At 34.1% G+C, this 21,661-nt stretch overlaps 1 protein-coding gene across 3 annotated transcripts in view; it reads right to left on the reverse strand.

Moving 5' to 3' along the window:
- Nucleotides 1-789: 789 nt before the first annotated feature.
- SMS (spermine synthase) overlaps nt 790-21,661 on the reverse strand; it is a 41,461-nt gene continuing 20,589 nt past the window's right edge. For 2 of the 3 annotated variants that reach the window (XM_081327437.1, XM_081327439.1), the window contains exons 3-11: nt 19,276-19,366; nt 13,668-13,732; nt 10,928-11,103; nt 9,385-9,541; nt 8,497-8,584; nt 6,899-7,013; nt 6,007-6,086; nt 1,548-1,663; nt 790-1,088 (exon numbers count right to left, since the gene is read on the reverse strand). In XM_081327437.1, the coding sequence (XP_081183563.1) occupies nt 1,049-1,088; nt 1,548-1,663; nt 6,007-6,086; nt 6,899-7,013; nt 8,497-8,584; nt 9,385-9,541; nt 10,928-11,103; nt 13,668-13,732; nt 19,276-19,366 (928 nt within the window). In that variant the 3' untranslated portion in view covers nt 790-1,048. Of the gene's footprint in view, nt 1,089-1,547; nt 1,664-1,687; nt 2,816-6,006; nt 6,087-6,898; nt 7,014-8,496; nt 8,585-9,384; nt 9,542-10,927; nt 11,104-13,667; nt 13,733-19,275; nt 19,367-21,661 lie in introns of those variants that run through there. The other variant, XM_081327438.1, reaches the window with a different exon arrangement.

A 21,661-nucleotide genomic window follows, 5' to 3' on the forward strand; every position in this document is an offset into this window, starting at 1 on the left:
TACATTTCTCACTCTAGGAATATTAATATTAAAGCTAAAAGGGTATGTAATCACTAAGAACTCTTACATATATTTCAACTTTTCATATTTAATTTGGAAAAATAGTCCACTCCATAGCTTTAACAGTTGTTTGATCTACTATTCTACTCTACTTACAATAAATACACAGACTGATTTTGATTGACATTTCACTACATACTAGTTAATTCAGTAACGCTATATTCATTTATTTATTCAATCAATCACATTGATAAGGTCACCCATCTCACAACAAGTGACTCTGGGTGGCATACAATAATAGTTACTAATAACGGTACATCACTATACCATTACTAAGTAGCTTGTAAATCTCTTTGTAGATGGGAAGATAACAATTTATATCTTTCTATATTGAAAAAACAGGACATGAAGAAAGAAACTAAATAGTTCATAGCTAGGGTCAAGTACTTTCATGGTAATTCTTATGCAGCAAAATCATAAGTTTTAACACTACCATGATGGTAAATTATGATGGTGCTTTTGTGTCACTTTTTCATGCTGAACTTTTTTACATATTGTAAAACATCCCAGTGAGTTAGAAGGTATTATTAAAAAAATAACATCTCTTAATTTCTTTCAGGGAAGCACAGTAATCATTTGACAACAATGCACAAGTCACACCATGACTATTAAACTGATGAATGTTGAAGAAAAAACATCTACAGAATCACACTAAATGCTAATATTGACTTTTAAAACTGGTGTTCAAAGTTCTAAAATAAACATAATAAAATGATCACATTCTAAAGGTTCAGTGCATTCAGCAGCTATAATTTTGTTGCTTATTCAGCAAGTTGACTTTCAAAAATAACACACTAGTTCATCAAAATATACATTTTGCATTTGCTTTTAAATTAAAATAATAAAAAACAATTAAAGAATTATCAATTGATAGTGTGACTAATTTTCAAAATCATCTACAGCATATAATTTAAAGTCAAGATGCCAAGACAAAGCATGTGGCAAGCCTACAGATTTCATGCAGCATGTGTAGCGCAGGCTTTCAGCTTCAAATATCAGTCTTCTTCCAAATAGTATAAAATACCCATCTAAAAAATAGTCAAGGAATCCAATATTTTGTGTTTTCTCATAAGCTTGTTTCCCCACACATATAAGAAAATATCTTGTCAAAATAAATCTTCATTACTTTCAAAATAAAACAAGAAATTCATTTTAGCATTCTTCATCCTTTATATCTCAGATATAATTTTTTTAGCAAATGATTATACTATTAAGCAGAAATTCTTTGATGATTCATTAAGACACTAAAATTATGATTGCTGAAGCCTCAGGAAAACTCGGCTTACATTAAAAAGTTCTAACAGAATGTTAGTGTGTACAAATATTTGTATACTTGCAGGATTATGAGTTCTTGCCCAAGAATTTCGTATATTAAGACAGTACACTGTGTTAAGCCATAATATACTTTTAGGCTTAATGTGTCAGCTATGACTTAGCACCAACTGAAATAGGAATGTTAACAAACATGGTTTCTTACTGAAGGATACAGCTCCATGTATGAGGGAACACATACAACTTCTTTTGAGAATTCCACAGGACAATATAATCTGCCAAGCTGTTCTTCATAGAGAGACAAGGCTTCTGTGAGATTGATACAATTTCCCTGCAAGGGAGCAGGTGGAAAAAAAATGTGTCAAACAAATCTGGTGGAAGGGCAGAGGAGGCAATTATATAAAAAGAAACATTTCATGAATTGGTTCTTTATAATTAAACAACTTTATAATGTGAGTATGCATAAGTATAAATACATATTATAATGACTATTGGAACAAAGGGGAAGCATAAAAGGGGGAAAAAACAATATAGATTTTTTACAAAAATGGTGACTAGACAATGTATCAAATGCAACAAAGGCTATTAAATAAATATTGGCAAAGAATACTCTTATACAGTATACAATTAGAATAATGGAATATGAATGTTACAAGTGCAGATAACTAGGGATATATGTTCTTATTTTACTGCTACTAAAAAGCTTTTTCATTAAAAATACTTCATATTTTTGTTAATATTTAAAAAGTGGAAGCTATCAAAACTATTACAGAATAATAGCAAAATATTATTTAAACAAGATCAAAATATTACATAAAGCTTGGATAGTAATCTAAAATTATCCACAATTCAGCAGTGGTTATTTGGTTCTCCTGTCTTTTACACAACATATAATTTTGCCCACATCAAATTGAGTAGAATAGTACATAAACAACCTGTGTGTATAATTTAAAAATCACAAATAGAAAAAAGGCACTAGGGAATTTATGGATAATGTACTGAGATTGTTTAATGGCATGACCAAATCTACATAATATGAGTAATCTAATGTCTTATTTTACAGACCATCCTCATTACCCAATTCTAATCATCATCTTCAAAAATAAGTAAATCAGAAGAGACAGCATGGCAAAAAAATGGATGTATGAAAAATGAAATTATTTAAGATACTCAATAGGCAACATTGCATTTAGCAAAGTTCATACATTTCTTTTCCCTAACAGTATTTATATTTATATTTATATCCACTACATCTGATCTGTATAAATTCATGCATTAGGATGATTTGTTTTTAATCAATTTATGCTCTTATATATCCATCTAAACTTCTGTAAAATTATATATACTGTACTTTTGAGGGAAAATAATTGTGAGATGGAAGAAGGATTCAACCCTGAAGTTTCTTATAGTTCGCAGCTGAACTAGGGTGTATGCAAGCTCTATCCACAAAGTCTGCACAAAGCATGCTAACTGTGTGCAATGCCTGAAAGAGATTTAAATGCTTCAGTTAGCATACTTATAAATTTCTCTACCTTACATTGGTGAATGCTTTCTAAACAAATATATCATGTCATTTCAAATCTTTCTACTAATGAAGCAGAAATCTCTAATACAACCAAGTATATGGATATGATAGAGTGCTTTGCTAATTCATGTCTATATTACAATTTAAAACTTTGGTGTTGTAAGTCAACAAGAATATAGGACTTTAAAATGGGCAACATGGCTCACATATGGACAACTAACACCTGGAACTGATTGCAGCTGCAATTTAAAAGGAAAATGATTGCATTTCACTAACATAATTGAGACTGGAGGATTTTTTTAAGGGAAGCCTTTTGAAGCAATTCTCTACCTCTAAATCATCCTAGATTTTTTTAAGGCTCCCCAAATATTAGCCACACCCTCTCCTGTGACAATACTACATTTCCAGCTGGTGGAATTGTAGATGAGGAGGTTGAATTGCAGCCCACAACTCTTTAAACATTGACACCCTTGCTTTAGAATGTAATGCACAAAAGTGCTAGGATGGAAAATACCTCTGTAAGAGTCATGTACCCTGGCTCCATTCTTTATCTTGCCATGCTAGATAGAGATGATGAGGCTTTTATTCTTAATAACCCCAGAAAATGCCAAGTTAGGAAGTCTGAATTTCAGCTATCTAATTGGAATGACATTAAGTTCTTGAGTACACCTCATGAGGCATATCTTGAATAGTAACTTCCAGAACATTTAATTTTCTACTTGAATTCCTACACATACAAAGGAATAGGTTCTCATCTCATACTTTGGAATGTGAATCTCAGCAGCCATTATGGAATATAGCACTCGATGAGCAAAACAGTTATCTCATCACAAAGCTAGGTACTTTCCAATGATTTTTTTTTCTAGGGAAAAAAAATGTCCAAAATTCTTATCTTTACTAGCAATTGTTATGAAAGCAGGCCTGTTTTATTTATTTACCCTGCTTTAATGTACAAAATAACATAAAAACAACTTATAAAAAGTTATAAAATTGAAGCAAGCCAGTTTAGTTTACATTCTGGCACCAGAAACCAGGAGACTAAGTTCTAGGCCTCCTTCTGGAACAAAACCCGGCTGAGTAACTTTAGGACAGACATTCCTCTCAGTCCAACCCACCTCACCGGGGTGGGGGGGGTATTGTTGTGGGAAAACAAGAAGCAGGAGTTCTAGGTATGATCATCCCCTTGATTTTACCAAATATAACAAGATGGGATAATAGTGGTATAAAACATTAAACTATACTTTTATAATTATAGTCCTATGCATTTTCAGATTTTTTTTTAATTTAGACATTTTCGTAACACTGAAAATTAAAAACTTTGAGAACCACAGAGTATATTTAAACCTTAATAATGGTGATATAAATAACAGCCTGACAAAATTGTGTATTTTTATTAAGCATATTCGTGATCTAATATTCAAGATTTTAAAGACTATCATTCTGTGAAAAAAGCTAATACTGCCACACAGAGTCTTATCAGATTACATTACAACTTAAGTTAAATGTACCATATAGTTCCAATCTCTAAATTTGTTACCTGACATTTTTATAATAAAATGGAGTAATAAAACTCCATCTAGTGGTCATATTCAATAATGGAATAAAATGGTACTCAGGCACCAGTAAATAGCTACCCAATTTTATACACTAAGCCAGAGTTGTAGCATGTGGTTATAAATAAGCACAATAAAGAAAAACAATAAAATACAACAAAGTATAAGCCAAAGCACATCAGGACAATGTAATGCTTAATTTTAAATGTTTAGTTAATCTCAGAACAACCATAATTTAATTGGTATATAATTAATTTTAAAAATGAGTCAATTACATTTTTAGCAACTATGAATTTTTATGTCTCCTAGTGCTGTGGTACTTATCCTGGTGCTTTTTAAACTAAAAGACTTTGTTTTCAATGATTAATAAACATGGAGAACTTTTTGTATTATTGGAGACTAATGGAAAAAGTAGTTCTGCACACCATAGTTTTAAAAAAAATCTAATAAATGCCATCAGTGTGATGCATAGTTAAGGCAGTGGACTAGGCAATGGAAGACCAGATTCTCAATAAGTGACATTAGGTCAGTCACTTGCTTAGCCCAACACACCATAGCAGGTTATTATTATTATTTTTTGGAGGGGGGAGGAGGAAATCCTAAGCTGCTGAAATAAAGGCAGAATATAAATCAAATAGATTACATATATAATAACACTTTTCTTCTTAACTGGGGTTCTTGACACTTATGAGTAACTTAAAATTACAGTAGAAGTAATCACAGTCAATTTGTCTCCATATTTCAGAGGCATAAGAGAGTGTAACCTGAAACATAATTAACCTAAAGCTCTGGAAAGACTGGGTGAAGATTGATTTGGCTAATGGATATGTCAAGCTGGGACTTGGATGGCAGCAATAAGAGAAGGAGGGTAGATGACGCAAAGACTTGGAAAAAATCAATGATTTTGGAATTTGGTTCTGCCAAAATGTAACTGGTTCGAAACAGTTTAGCAAAATTTCCAGAATGCCATGATTCTCTTCTAAGTTTGAGGCAGTTGGGTGTAGTGGTTAAGGCATAAGGCTAGAAATTGGAAGATCTGAGTTCTAGTTCTGCCTTAGGAATGAAGCCAACTGGGTGATATTGGACCAGTCACTCTCTCAGCCCCTGGGAAGAAAGTAACAGAAAGCCATTTCTGAAATCTTGCCAAGAAAACTGCAGGGACCTCTCTAGGCAGTCAGCAGGAGTCAACACTGGCACAAACAAACAAATCATGGCAGAACATTTGTCTCATACATATTCCAACATTTAAAGTAGGATACCTCTGTCTAACTTTACTTTAACCAAAGAGAAAACTTATGATCCCTGTGGAAGAAATGCAATTAAGTAAGACTGCCAAATTTCCATTAAAAGTGTGGCTCCCAGGATTTTTCCATTTCAAGAGAATCTTAGCTTCTGATGGAACTCACCTTAAAAAAACCCCACCTATTCCTGATTCACTCATATCTGAAGGAGAACATACAAACTTAACACTAGGTTTTGGTATTACCCCTTTGCTCCAAACACACCCTAACATACCTATCTACAAAGCCATCTAAACAAGGTTGTTTTCAAAATTCCCTACAGTTACATTATCTACAACAATTCCACCTGTCATACCTGGGTGAAATATTTTCCATCAGGTTTCAAGACTCTCATTGAAAGGTCCAGAATCATTCGTAGAAACTCCCATGTGGAATCTAAATTTAAAGGTACTAATTGTTTAATTAGAAATTAAATAATTCATAAATGTTAAGTGATGAGAACAACTACAATTTGCAACATCAGTGGATTCATGTTTGATTTATAGGATGCTCTGTAAATAAAAAGGCAAAGCACGGAACTTACTTTAAACATTTTTATAAATATAGGACAATTATTTAGAAAACCATTTCCAGCACCACTGAACAATCTATCAATGATCTGTAGTTGTGAGGGCCAATGCTTTTTTCTCCATTTTCCTCCACACTCCTAATATCCACACCCTATAAAACTATACTTCACGTACACACTTACCTGTTCTCTTTCTCTCTATTCTTCAGATATATACTAAGTTACTCAACTACAAAAGAGATTTTCAGAAGAAATGATTGACAATAAAACCTGCAAGGGAATGCAATAGCATCCCACCAAATATTTCGATGGCTCCAATCTTGCTAGCCTTTTGTAAGGCATTAAGCGGCTGTTCCCCAGATGTTTGGACCAGATGGTTAGTCACGTTCTGTTGGTTAATGCTGCCTGTTTTGAATTGGCCTTTATTTTTAATTTTGGGCACTATACTTGGTTTGTTGATTTAATCTTTGCATATGCCCACTGTTGTGAGATGTCTGATCCTTCAGATTTTCCACCAGAACCTATGGAGGCTGAAGTAAGTCTATAGAAAATAGATCTGCATAAATAGACAATTCTCTTCCCTATTTTGAGCTCGCCACCTATTCAGACAAATGCCCCAAAGGTATTATGTTTTATAGGAAAATAAAGCAGAAATATAATGAAAGCTTTAAAAAATAACCTTCTTCTGGAGATGTAGAGATTGGAACAGCTGTCAAGTCATTAATTACATAATCAAACATTCTTTCTTCTTTGGCATATCTCTTCAGGACTGGGATACAATCTTCTATTAATACCTAAAAAAATAGTAACATTTTGTCTACTTAACATAATGTCCATAAGGTGACATTAGCACTTTCTGTAGTAGTCATGATGAATGAAGTAGCCCAAATCAATTCAATTGTACTGTCACCCAAGAAATAATGAACTAGTATCTATATAAGGCCTCCTACAGAACTACATTGTTCAGAGACTGCCATTTGTCCTCTATAACCAAGACAGCTCAAGTTAGAAATTGAACGTGGTATTTTTTGCATGCAAAACATGTGCACTAATATTATCTAGGGATCTTTTGCTGGAGTTTGAATGGAGAAATCATGATGCCAACACCATTTTTTTCTACTTCCATAAGTCACAGAAAAAGTGAGCCAAAATACAGGACTTTGGAACAGAGGGGCAGCTACATTCAGCTACTCAAAAGGGGAATGAGCATAATCCTTTCTTTAAACAGCATTCTACTCTATTATTAGCATGACTTGTCTTCTTTGTTGTGACAACTGCTCAACATCTGCTTTTTTTTGTATCTGAACAATCTTGGATCACTGTAATACTGATTGTTTTGCCATTTCTTTCCTCCATGGATTGTATTTAATCTGGTAAGTCTCTGTTCTGCACATTGTAAGAGTTTATATAGTCTCAAGAGTATCATTGGGATCACAAGCCCCTTTACCATTACTGATACAGTAATGATCCATGAAGCCAACAATAAGTAGACAAGAGCAAAGTTCTTCCTCTTCTCTTTGCTGCTCTCTAATGGTCCTATAAAAAAAACTTCCTATTCAAAATCCCAGTTTGCTCTATGAGGAATTCCTGGATCTACTTTAGATTTCACACTGATGGAATGTAGAGCATGCAAAGGTAGCAGATCCCCTCTATCTATACCATGCCAGTCCAGAACTTTGCCCACAGTAAAGTATACTTTTGTTCATGCACATATCTAATAAATTTCAGCTCCAATTTTATTCATTATGCTAAATAAAGTTATAGAACTTATTTGTGCTGAGCACCATAAATAATGATAAATAAGAATATACTCTATTACTAGTAGTACGGTAAGACATCACCTATGTTTCAATCAAGGCATTACTCCCTATTGCAAAAATATTTCACATTTGTTTATTATTCACTCATTTACAAGATTTAAAAGTGACTGATGTTGAACAGCATGCAATTCTCTTTGCTCCCTCACAACAAAAGGGCAATTGAAACCAAACCAAAAAACCCAGTGGTTTTAAAATGTTAAATCTCCTTCATATTTAAAATAGTATGAACTGTATTAAAATAGAGTTAGCTCTATATTAAGGATATTCTGCAATTATATTCAATACCATTACCTCACATCAATAGTATTGATAATAGAATATATACACTGACAAAATTGGCTTTAGATACTAAAAGTGAAGAGAGTCTAACATAAATAATTGAACTTATTTCTATGTACTTTGAAGAAACAAATACTTTTATGAGAAAACAATACAATGGTATAAATGAAATATATACCTGATAGCATTCTCCTTTTAGATTGTCCAAGACATCTCCACATGTTTTACGCATGTATTTTCGACACCCGTCAATCACCATTTGGTCAATGTTTTTGATACTAATAAGAATGAAATAACTCATTTTGTTGTTATTAACATTCTTCATAATGGTCTTTGTTTCTGCCTTGAAAAGCCTAAACTGTATAATGAACAGACTACTAAAACATTAATAAGTTGACAGTTTTTCTGGAGCCAAATAGATTAATTGAAAACATTCTTAGAAACGTAATTTATTTATTACATTTTTTGACATATGACCTGATATTAATCAGCGTATTTTATCCAATTATAACATCTATCCTTAGAACTGAGCCACTGGCAGATACGATTGCCACCCTCAGATTCCCTCTCCTTGCCAGATAGAGTAAAACAGGGGTCCCCAACCCCCGGGCCATGACCTGGTACCAGGCTGCGGAAGCAGCAGGCGAGCATAAGCTCACCCGCTGCTTGTGTGGAACCATTCCTTCTCCCCTCTGCTGCTAGTCCGCAAAGCCGGAAAGTTTGGGGACCACCGGAGTGAAGCAGCTCTTAGCTGCCTGAACAGAACTCTATTATAATGTATCTGTTACATAGTATTTAGACCAGATTAAAGATGCATCTTACACACAAAAATTTGTATGATCATCAGAAATTCTTAAGTACAATTTTAAAAGTAGCAAGAAATCTTCAATTGAATTATAAAATGCTATACAATTTGGACCAGATTTAAGATAGGTAATAGTCAAAGTTTTAAATAACGCTCTTAAGGAATCAAGATAAATAATAAACCAATAATCTATGTTCCAAATAGAATGAGATGAAGACTTTTGTTTTTATATTATTGACCACAGGCCCATATCAAAAGGATATCTCTACCATGGTGACCATCTTTGGTTTCATTTTGACAATTTCATACAATATTCCTCCATCACCACCTCCAAGAATGAGCACATCTTTGTTGGTGTAATCTTCCTTTCCACTGCCCATTATAGCTTTTGTATATGCTAAGTCACTTTCTGCCAGATCTTAAAAGGCAGAAAAACAAACTTATGAATATAAACAAACATAAAAATACATCCTTTTCATAACAATAACCATTTTGATACTAATTAGTTAGCTGACAATTAATACTATACAATGGATATTATATGTGTACATTCTTTAGAAATTAGCAAATTTCTAAAGATAACTTTATAACTATACGTAGTCCTCGAGTTACGATCTCAATTAATTTCTGTTGCTAAGTGAGACATTTGTTAAGTGAATTTTGCCCCATTTTGTGACCTTTCTTGCCACAGTTGTTATGTGAATCACTGTAGTTAAGTTAGTAACACAGTTGTTAGGTGTATCTGGCTTCCCCATTGACTTTGCTTGTCAGAAGTTCGCAAAAGATGATCACATGACTCCGGGCCACTACAACTATCATAAATATGAAGCAGGTGTCAAGCACCTGAATTTTGATCACATTACCATAGGGATGCTGCAATGGCCATAAGTGTGAAAAACAATCGTAAGTCATTTTTTTCAGTGCCATAAAGTTCAAACAGTCACTAAACAAACTGATGTAAGTCAAGGACTACCTGTAATCAGTAGAAAATTGAAAGAGGGGGTAGATCTTGTGCAACTCTCAAGATGTGATGTTTTGCCTACTGGGCAGAATGTTGTCTAGTAGGCAGAAAGGTATTAAAAATAAATAAATACAAATATTAAAAAAGCTAATTCTTTTTTAATATTTGTATTTATTTGTATTTTATTGTTGTTAGCTGCCCTGAGTCCTTCGGGAGATAGGGCGGCATACAAGTCTCATAATAAATAAATAAATAAATAAATAAATAAATACATAGATAGATAAATAAATAAATAAATAAATAGATAATAAATAAATAAATAAATAAATAAATAAATAAATAAATAAATAAATAAATAAATTGATTTATGTCAGCTGAACCACATGAATTCAAAGCTATTTGTTTCCTACAACCTCATACTACACCGGCTGAAACCCTTTTCTGTCACCCAAGAGAACTTTGTTCACACAATTTAGTCAGCCATCATATCTCAGATAAGAATGTTATATTATTTTATAATTAGCCATAGTACAGTAAGATCAATAAAGAGTAATTGTATATCACTGCAATTATATTTATTTTTTATGTCATATCATCCAAGAAAAAAGATGACAAGCATCTAATAATCCTTTCTTTCATGACATAAAATTGATAAAATATCAATTAATTCTTACACAGAATAAATGTTTAGCAATTTAAGAAAAATAATCCTAGAAATAAACAATTCCAAGCCCTTAATAAGCCATGATTTATGGTTTGAATTTAGTCTGGCAATTTAGAAACTTTGTCCAGCCTGATTCAATAGCAAATACATATAGTTTATTTTCAATTGATAATACTCACTAACATCCCCACTGAGGATAAGAATATTTCCAAATTGTTTTGAGTGTAAAATTTTAATATTCTGATAAGCTGATTCTTCATCATATACAACTTCATCTATATCATATTCCACCAATCGCCCATCCGCTGTAGGCCAGTATCTATCAATGGCATCCCCTCTCATAATGACTGGCAAGCTGAAAGGGGGGGGGAGAGAAAAGAGGGAAAGAGAGAGACAAAGAGAGAGAGAGAGAGAGAAAGAGAAAGAGAAAAAAAGAAAGAAAGAAAGAAAGAGAGAGAGAGAGAGAGAGAGAGAGAGAGAAAGAAAGAAAGAAAGAAAGAAAGAAAGAAAGAAAGAAAGAAAGAAAGAAAGAAAGAAAGAAAGAAAGAAAGAAAGAAAGAATGAATTTTATTGTCAGGCAACCTTAAATAGCAGCTTCCTAAAGGGACTATTATATATGAATAGATAGACAAGCAGAATACCTGTTTTTAAACTAATAAATTAAATAAATTAATAAATTTAGTACATTAGTGCTGGAAATTAGGAAATAGTAAAGAAAATGTACTACTAAAACCTTTTACATTCTAAATTTACATTTAATTATAAAATATAAACATATATTCTCTTCAGAAATCTATTTTCTAATTTCCAGCATATTTCTAGTTTTTTGCATGTATGTAAATATATATTAACTCATAATGAGACATTCATGCACTATATGACTTCACAAGACTATATGTGTACATATAAACTAGTATTTCTTAAGCCGGGATTAGATTGCCAGTGAATTCTATCTACGTTTGTTCTGGGTGCTATTAATATTACAATGTAAAAAAAAGATAGGAAATTAAAAAATAAATAGATCATATTTTCTTGATCAAGCATAATGGTAAGGTAAAGAAAAAAATCTTATTTTTACTTAATTCTAATTAAAATTGTCATACATGTTCATAATAATATATTTGATAAAAAATTAAGGCACTGAAAAGAAGCTTTTGGCAGAATTTCTTTATATCCTTGATTAAAGACGTTTCATGCAAACTTAAGGACTTTAAAAAGAGAATTGTTCATTTTTGAGTAAGACAATGTATTTATTTTGGAAATTTATAAACGAATTAAGATGGACTTGAAAGAATATTTCCTGTGGGTTGTTTAAAAATTTACAGAAATATATATGAAGATTTTGAAATGGACTGCAAGAAATTCTCCTGTAGGAAAGTGTTGTTGATTAGGAAAAAAAAGATGATAAGAGGGGACTCTGAAGGTTGACTAGAGGGAACTAGAGAGTGCTAAGGTTTATAATTAAAAGCAGTAGAGGCTCATTAATTCAATGAGGCAATATTATGGAAGAATTCAAGGATACTTGGGAACAATACATTCAGAAATTATTCCAAAAATTGTCTGTTACCATCTTTCCTCAAAAATTAAACCTATCCCAAAAATAAGATCTATTCTGATTTTTGGAGGTGGGCCTAATATAAGCCCTACTCCAAAAATAAGCCCTAGTTAGGACCTTGCCTACTTTGTCCCACCTTGCTGCCGCAATGGGGCAGGAGTGCGTGTTGGGCCACTGCTGCCACAACAAAGCAAGGCAGGTGGGGGAAAGGGTGGAGATGCACCCTGCACCCGCTTACTTCAGGGACCCCCCAGCCAGGCCATTCCTTGCTCGGCGACCTTCCCTTTCACTCCGTCCTGAGCCTGACTGCCATGCTGAAGGGGGGGAGGGAAATGGATCTCGCAAGAAGTTGGAAGGTGTGACTGAACTTTTTTTAGTCCCACAAACTTCATTTCCCTGCAGCAGGAAAGAAATGTGCCAGAGCTGGAAATTAGGTTCATGAAGAAATGCTTTTGGGAAGCGAGAGGAGCTGGGTCGTGGTGCGCCAACTCTACAGCAGCGCCGGAAGGAGAATCGGCAGGAAACAGGACTGCCATTTCCAGAATGGAGAAGGGAGACGCAGGGCAATTCAGGGTGGCAAGCAAGTGCTCTTCTCTGCTCTGCATCACTGCATAGAGCTGCTCCCCTCCCTGTTCTCTGTTCTCTCCAGTGGCGGCGACAGAGGGCTGGCAGAGGGAGGCAGCAGGGAATGCTTGCACTGCCCGGTCACGGCACAAGCCACAAGAGGAGGCAGCTGCCACCGGGCAGGTAATCTGTAGGGCGAAGTGCAATGAAAGCCCTCCAGTGGTGCACAGCAGCAGCAGAGCCTTTCGCTGTCACTCCCTCTTGGCTCCAAAATGGCAATTAAAGATTAAAACTAAGTATAAAAATATAAAGTGGAGTTATTTGATCTAGTTATTTGGAGTTAATATATAGTATATACAGTATACATATATGTAAAAGATATTTTATTGAAATATCGGAGAAGGTGATAAGTTACTGAAGTTGTATTTGTTATGAGGGAGGGGCGAGTTATTTCTTTATATACATATTTTCTTATTTTCTTTGCACTTTTAATTTTTTTAAGTTTTACTTTTAACATTTTCTTAGTTTGTTTTAGTTTTTTATTTGTAAACTTTAATAAAAATTATTATAATTTTTTTTTGTTTGCTTTCTCTTAATTTAAATACATGGAAATTACTATCATCTTAGAAGTCTGCCCTCCAACAAACAGCTAACAAAATAATGTTAGCACTATATAAAAGCTCTATACTGTATATAATATAGGAGATACTTTAACTATTGCTTTGATTTCAAATTTATTCAGTCATGTCCTTCATTGTTACTCATATTTAAGAGATGTATGAAAGCACAAACATCCTTACCGCTTTATCCTTTTGATACTTTTATGAAAGAGTTCTTTCATTTTTTCTTCTACTTTATTTAGAAGCTGCAGGAAAACATATATGTGTATAAACAACAGTAAAAACATATTAAACTTAAGAATTTGATACCACTCATTACAACTATATGCATCATTATTATTCAATCAACTCTGTATAGCTTATGTTCATCCCAAAACAATTAACATAACAATCTTCTTGAACATTACTTCAAATATTGATTTTTATATGCATCCTGAAGCAAAGCTGAAATTTTGTCCACTTTATGTGGTTCAATGAAACTAAGTTTTCAGTAAACAAATAAAAACATGTTAGTAATAGTTTGCATTATTTATTTGATTTATATTCCAATTTTTCCCACAATCATTTTTTGAGATAGGTCACGACTAGCCAGTTATCCAATAAAATTCTTAATTGGGAGGTGATGCATTGTCTTTGTCTTGTACTTTTGCTATCATCACTTTAGTATTTTATTTTCCCTTTTTAGCAACAATTCTGCCCATTCAGGTGACTTATATTGATTTTCTTCCTGCTAAGGTCTTTTATGTAATACGTAATGTTATAAAGGCTTGCTATCTAACTGCTATTTTATGGAAGGAGACTCCGTGAAATAAGCTTGATTATTGCATCTGCTTATGTTTACTTGTTGTTTTGTTCTTTCTTTTTACATATTTGCTAGGTATTGGTTGTAATGAACTGAAATAGAACTAAATTGATGCTAAATGTTTAACCAAATCCATAAAATTATCTGAGTAACTCTTTTTCTGCTGAAGTAATAGCAAGACTAAACTCATCTTTCTTTATAACTCATCTAATTTCGGCTGTCAGCCCCGTTGTTTTCGTAGAGCCGCCAAAAACAGCGACGATCAGCTGTTTTGGCGTCTCGGAAGCCCGCTCCTCGGGAGAAGAGGAGGGGGTGAGCGCCCAGGCAGGGGTAGAGCTCTCCCAGACCGCCAGAGTTGAAACTCTGGTGGTCGAAGGATTGAGCCCCCCCGAAGCCTGAGTTCGCTCCGGACTTCAGGACGCCTCTGCTCCAGGGCTTTGGAGCAGAGCAGGACTCAGCAACCATCCCTGCCAGCGAGAGTGAACTTTGGATTACTTGGATGCAGGCAGAGCTGTACAGGAGAATGTTGTCAGAGCAAGTATATGAACTTTAACTCAGTAGATTTTGTGGAGACTTTTAAAAGTGAAAGTGCGCAACAGAATTAAGTGGGTGAAAATGGCTGCCAAATCATCTAAAGTTCCTAGAAGCACGGGGGCTTCGCCAGTTCAGCAATCTTCATTACAGGCTTTAATGCCCCCTCCCCCGGCACCTGCACCCGCACCAGCCTTGACAATAAAAGATCTGCAGGATGTTTTGCAAGAGGCTTTGAAAAAGCAATCCCAACAATTAGCTGAACTTATGGAGGAGAAGAACACAGAATTAAGGGCAGACATTTTACTTGCATTTCAAGGCATGGCTGTTTGTATTGAACGTTTGGATGAGAGTGGAAGAACTTAGCCAAAATAGTGTGAGATTAGATACTAAAATGACGGATGCTGAAATGGTGATGGAAAAGATTGACAACGATTTATTATTGGTTCAGCATAGAGAGATGGAATTTGCCGTGAGAATTAGAGGGATGAAGGAAGACTCTAAGGAAAATTTGAAAAAAGTAGTTTCAGAAGCCCTTGAAAAGGTTTTGGGGCGCTCAGCAGAAGATATTATGGTGGATATAGATAAAATATTTCGTGTCAATTCCTGGATTGGAAGACAAAGGAAACTACCTAGAGATGTGGTGGTTTATTTTACAAAGAGAGCAATTAGAAATGAGGTTATTCAAGTCTTTTATAATAGCAAATTTGCAGTTGCAGAGCAAGAAGTTTTAATTTTAAAAGAGATCCCTCCAAGAATTTTAAGGAGAAGGAAAGAATTTGCTTTTTTGGCAGAAGAATTAAGAAGACGGGATATCCAGTTCAGATGGGAGATTCCAGTAGGTATGGTGGTGATGTATGCAGGCACGAGATATCGTCTTCTCACAGTGTTACAGGAACGTGATTTCTATGCTAACATTTTGAAGGCAGTCCCCATACCACTTCTGGAATCCAAAAGGAAGAATGGTGAAGGCGAGCGTCAACCACAAAGTGAGAGTACACAAGGTGCTGAAGGGTCACGCAGCTGAAAGATGGAGAATTCCAGAAAGTTACAGGAGTGGGTCAGATTTCAGTATCAACGGAGGAGGTCAGAGACCAAAGAATGACACGCGCTGCAGCTAGACGAATGAGACAAGAGCAAGAACAGCAGAGAGTTATGACGGCATCTCAAAAACCTACTTACAGTGAAGCAGTGGGAGGAGCGAGGCCAAAGAGAGTGCAGGTGATTTTGGAAGAGGCGCTCCAAAAGCTTCAGGTCGCAAAAGATGGCGACAAAGCTTCTAACCTGGAATGTTAATGGTCTAAATTCACCACATAAGAGAAAGTAAGTATTTCAATATTTAAAGCAATTTAAAAACGATATTATTTGCTTACAGGAAACACATATTCGAGCGCCTGATCAAAAGTACTTGGTAAACTTTAGGTTGGGCACACAGTTTATTGCTTCTGCGCCTGATAAGAAAAATGGAGTTGTTATCTATGTTAAGAATACTTTAACAGCGAGTTTAATTGAAGCAAACAAACAAGATATGTTATAATTGAATTATTAATAGAAGGCAAGAAGACGCTTTTGGTTGGACTATATGCTTCTAATCAACAGCAAGGAGATTTTTACAATTTACTACACAGCAAGATTATTCAGTGGGATTATAAATCTTGTATTTTTATGGGAGATTGGAATGGCGTTTTGGATGTACAAATGGACAAGGGAGGCCTTTTTAAAAGCACGCCAAGTCATGCTAAACTGCCTAAATCTTTTTTTGAGATGAAGGATGACTTGGAATTGAGAGATGTTTGGAGAGAAAGGAACTTGCAAGAAAAAGACTTTACTTTTTTCTCCGACAGGCATCAATCTTTCTCCAGGATCGATTTTGTATTAATTACTAATGATTTTTTCCTAGGATTAAGAAGATCAAGATTTGTCCAAGAACTATATCTGATCATAGTCCAGTATGGTTGGAGATAGAAAAAGATAATGGAGATAGACGGTCTTGGTGTTTAAATGAAAATTTGTTTAGATACCAGGAAAATGTGGAAGAGTGTAAAAAACAGATGAAAGAATTTTTTAAAATTAATATGCATAAAGGTACTTCTATTGAGATGGTCTGGGATGCAAGTAAAGCTTATATGAGAGGTGCATTAATATATCTGAATAATAAACATAGACGTAAACTGGAATTTAAGAGGAAAGAATTAGAGGATGAAATTAAGGAAAAAGAAAAGGCTTTAATTCTGAATCCATCTGATGGGAAGATCAAAGAGATAATTACTTTATTAAGGGGTCAGTTTGATACGTTAATGGCAGATCAAGTGGCAACTAACTTACGGTATGCTAAACATAACACTTTTTGTAGTGCTAATAAACCGGGTAGATGGTTAGCTTACTTGTTAAGGAAGAAGCAAAGAGCTTGTAATATAGATAGAATAGAACATAAGGGTAAAGTAGTGTATCAGCAGAATCTTATTAAAAAGACTTTTGTTGATTTTTATTCTAAGTTGTATGCTAGATAAGATTAGAGATGTAGATATAGATGAATATTTGATAAAAGCCAATATTCCTGTTCTTACGCAAGAACAAAAGGAAGGGATGAATCAATTGATAACTGATGAAGAAATTTTTTTAGCAATTAAACAATTAAAAGTGGGTAAAGCGCCGGGAACTGACGGTTTGACTGCCGTTTACTATAAAAATTTACAGTTAGAAATGGTGGAACCTTTAAGGGAACTGTTTAAGACAATTCAATTGGGAGGAGGGGTGCCTCCATCGTGGAAAACTGCTTTTATTTCGTTGATCCCGAAGGAAGATCAGGATGCCACCCAAGCTAAAAACTACAGACCAATATCACTTTTAAATACTGATTATAAGATATTTGCAAAAATCTTAGCTAACAGATTAATGAAGATAATGCAACAAGTGATTCATAGTGATCAAACTGGATTTATAAGTGGTAGACAAATGAAGAATAATGTGAGTCACATTGTAGATCTATTGGAATTTTTGGAAAGAAATAATCAGATCCCCGCAGCGCTGATCTTTTTGGATGCTGAAAAAGCCTTTGATCAATTGGATTGGCAATTTTTGATGAAAGTATTAAGAGAAAATGGAATTTGGGGAAAACTTTTTACAACCTATTAGGGCAATATATCAAAAGCAAACAGCCCATATAATAGTAAATAACAGTTTGACAGAACCATGTAATATTGAAAAGGGTACAAGGCAGGGGTGTCCGCTGTCACCTTTATTATTTGTTTTAACATTGGAAATATTACTGATTAAAATACGAGATTTGAATAAAATCAGGGGAATCCAAATAAGAGATCAGGATTATAGACTGAGGGCGTTTGCGGACGACCTGGTTATTACAGTAACTCAGCCGGATTATTCAGTTGTAGAATTGATGGAGATAATAATGTTATATGGGAAAGTTTCTGGATTTAAGATAAACATACAAAAAACCAAAATATTGTCTAAGAATATGATTGTATCACAAAAGGCTGTTTTAGAAGAGCTAACGGGATTTGAAATAGTTAAAAAGGTTAAATATTTGGGGATATATCTGTCAGCCTCAAATGTGAAGTTATATAAAAATAATTATGAAATGTTATGGGGAAAAATACAAAAAGAATTAGATAGTTGGAAAAAATTACAATTATCTTTATTGGGAAGAATTGCAGCAGTGAAAATGAATGTTTTGCCAAAATTTTTATTTTTATTTCAAATGATACCTATACTTAAAAAGGATTTAAATTTGGAGGAATGGCAAAAAGGAATTAATAAATTTGTTTGGGCAGGGAAAAAGCCATGAGTTAAATTTAAGATAATGGAAGATAATGGAAGATACGCGTGAAAGAGGCGGTCTTAAAATGCCTAATTTTAAATTATATTATGAGGCTGAGGGGGGAGGGGAGGGTGGGGGGGTTGGGGAGAGGGGAGGGGGAGGAGGGTTTTTTTCTTTTTTTTGTATTCAAAATGTAAAAAAAAAAGAAAACTAAGTCAGATAAGGTTTGTGGCTAAAAGGATTTGAATTTAATAATTAACATCTAAACTCTCACGTTTGTTTCTGGAGGGTTTGTTTGTTTGTTTGTTTTGCGACTTTAAATCAGCACTGACTCCTAGCAACTGCTTGGAAAAGTTCCTGTTCTTAGCAAGGTTTTTCAGAAGTGGTTTGCCACTGCTTGTTTCCTAGGGCTGAGAAAGATTGACTGGGGAAAAGCTACCCAGATGGGTAAGGTGGAACTAGAACTCACAGTCTGATGCATTAACCAAGCCTGCTGTTTAACCACTACTCCAAACTGGCTCTCCTAAAAGACTTCACATGCTTCAATTTACAATTTATCATTGTAAACATGATACATGTATGACAAATGAGGGAATAAGCTCAGCTAAAATTGTATAAAAATATTTTTATTTCCTCTTTTAATAAAAATTATTAATAAAAATTAACAGCTTACCCACCTGTTCTATTTCTTCTCTCTCGTTCAAATCACTGCAACTCTGTACATCAACCAAAACCAAACCATGAGGATAAATTCTCAGATTCGCAAAGCTAGACAATAAAAAGAAATAATGTAAAGCCAGAATTTTACTAAATAAAATCCTAATAATACTTAGTTTTAGCTCATAAAACTTTACATATGCTAAAGAATACATTCCTTATCTGCACAGTAAGATAGTGTTCTAATTAAAAAATTATATTCCCTTCTTTTTTTAAGAGACAGAGCCAACTCTTCAAGTTCTCAAACAACTTGGCCAAAGATGTCACCTGGAGGACATCAGATTGGTAAAAGTTCCTCTTTATTTTAAATAATTATTTTTTCTGCAACAATTGAGAAATTGCTACCATCAAAACTGTTACTTGTTCTTCTGGGTCAAGTATTCTTTGAGTTTTTGTTTAAAGATGGCCATCTGGGTATTTTACTGCCTTTTTTTGTTTGCTAGACTCTTAATCGTAGTATTTCTGAACTTTCAAAACATAGTTTTAATAAATATCTAAAGTATACATCACATATTGGGATTAAATTGTTATCAGTGCTCCAAAAAGAGCTAGCTTTATATGTTAAGCTGCAGGGAGCAATAGAGGTCTTTGAAAATAAAATGTCACTTTTCCTCCAGTGTTTGACTATACTTCAACCAATTGTTTTAATTACTTTGTTCAATCACCATTTTATATAGTGGGTGATTAAATCAAATATATAACAACACATTGAATATTCTTTTTGTTGTACACTGCGAGAACACATTGTTTTTGTTTAGTGGCCTTTTAAATCCAAACAGTCAATCAATCAATCAATCCTTAAAACTAAAACAGAACATACACTGATCTTTGAAAACATCTGGGCCAGAATACCCATAGTTCCAGAAACATACAACTTCTTTAATGAAATATTATTTCTTTCTGGGCCCATGATGTTCTTAAAATCAGTCACAGCTTTAGATCACTCCTACACAACTTTTCATTGCTGATAAGAACAAAGGATCTCTTATGCATTTGGTGTCTTCAGAAACATACTTAACATAGAACACAGAGATTGTTCTGGAACTCTCCAGAGCAGGGTTATTATCTGTTTTTCTGTCACATGGCTAAAACCAGTGTAGTAGGGCTCTGGGAACATAAACAAAATGGTGTTTTATTTGAAATACACAGCACTAATTTCATTATTGGTGATGTAACTGATTTAACTGCTAACTTATTTTTGTATTTTGCACTTTGTTTTATTTTACCTTACTGTTGTTAGCTTCTTTGTACTCTCTATAGTTCATTTATTTATAAAACTAATTAAAATCATTTTAATTATATAAATATATATGCCTTTATCTATCAAAATTAGAAATGCAAGGTTTTCTACAGTAGTTGTATTATATCAGTTCAAGAATATCAACATAACCATGCAACAGAAATATTAAAAACATTGTGAATTTTGTCAAAAAAGTATATTTTGTTTAGTTTTAAATATCCAAATACAGGTAGTCCTTGACTTATGACAATTGGGCACAACATTTCTGTTGTTCAATGAGATATTTGTTAAGTGAGTTTTGTCCCATTTTAATGACTTTTCTTGCCATAATTGTTAAGTGAAACATTGCAGTTGATAAGTTAGTAAATTGGTTGTTAAGGGAATTCGGCTTCCCCATTGTCTATTGTTATAATCCAAAAATGGTTTCCAAATTTAATGAACTCAAAAAAAAGTAGATTTTTGTTTTTTCCAGGTTATTTGTATTGTTAAAAATCAAAAATATTTCATATAGGACACTTTTGAAGACTTTCCCAGAGTTTCTTTTAGATACAGATCTGATTATGTTTGGAGAAAATAATATTTAGAACTTAAAGAATCAGAATATGTCAGGCCCCTCAAATCATTTTCGGGGTGCTGCCATTCTGTTGGGTGGGGAGACGCTTGGGCTATGGGATGTGTTTCTTTTCCTTTGTTCTCTCAACTTTTGATGTATCTCTTTAGGTGTGAAAGAGGGGAGGAATGTGCCTGGGGACATCTGTTTTATCTCTGCTCCACTGAGGATTTAAAACCTGGGGGAACAGAGTTTTATCGCTCTTTCAACGTCCAGTTCCCATAACAACTTTACATTTGTGGATTGGCTGGATTTGGACCAGGCAGTTGGGCACCTGGGAGGGGTTTTGAAGAGGGGGTTTAATGTAACTTTTCGTGTGGGAATTATTCAGATCTTGTCTAACTTTTCAACAAAACTTCCTTTTGAAACAATGTCAGTTTCAAGAGTTCTGCTTTCTTGGGAGTATTAGCTGAGGCAGGATCTTACATTAGGCAAGATCTGCAAAGTGGTCAACCTGTGCACATGATGTCTCAACATGGCAGTGAGCAGGAGTCTG

This window comes from Vipera berus, assembly GCF_964194415.1.
Source record: "Vipera berus genome assembly, chromosome: 4".
In the NCBI taxonomy this organism is placed as follows: domain Eukaryota; kingdom Metazoa; phylum Chordata; class Lepidosauria; order Squamata; family Viperidae; genus Vipera; species Vipera berus.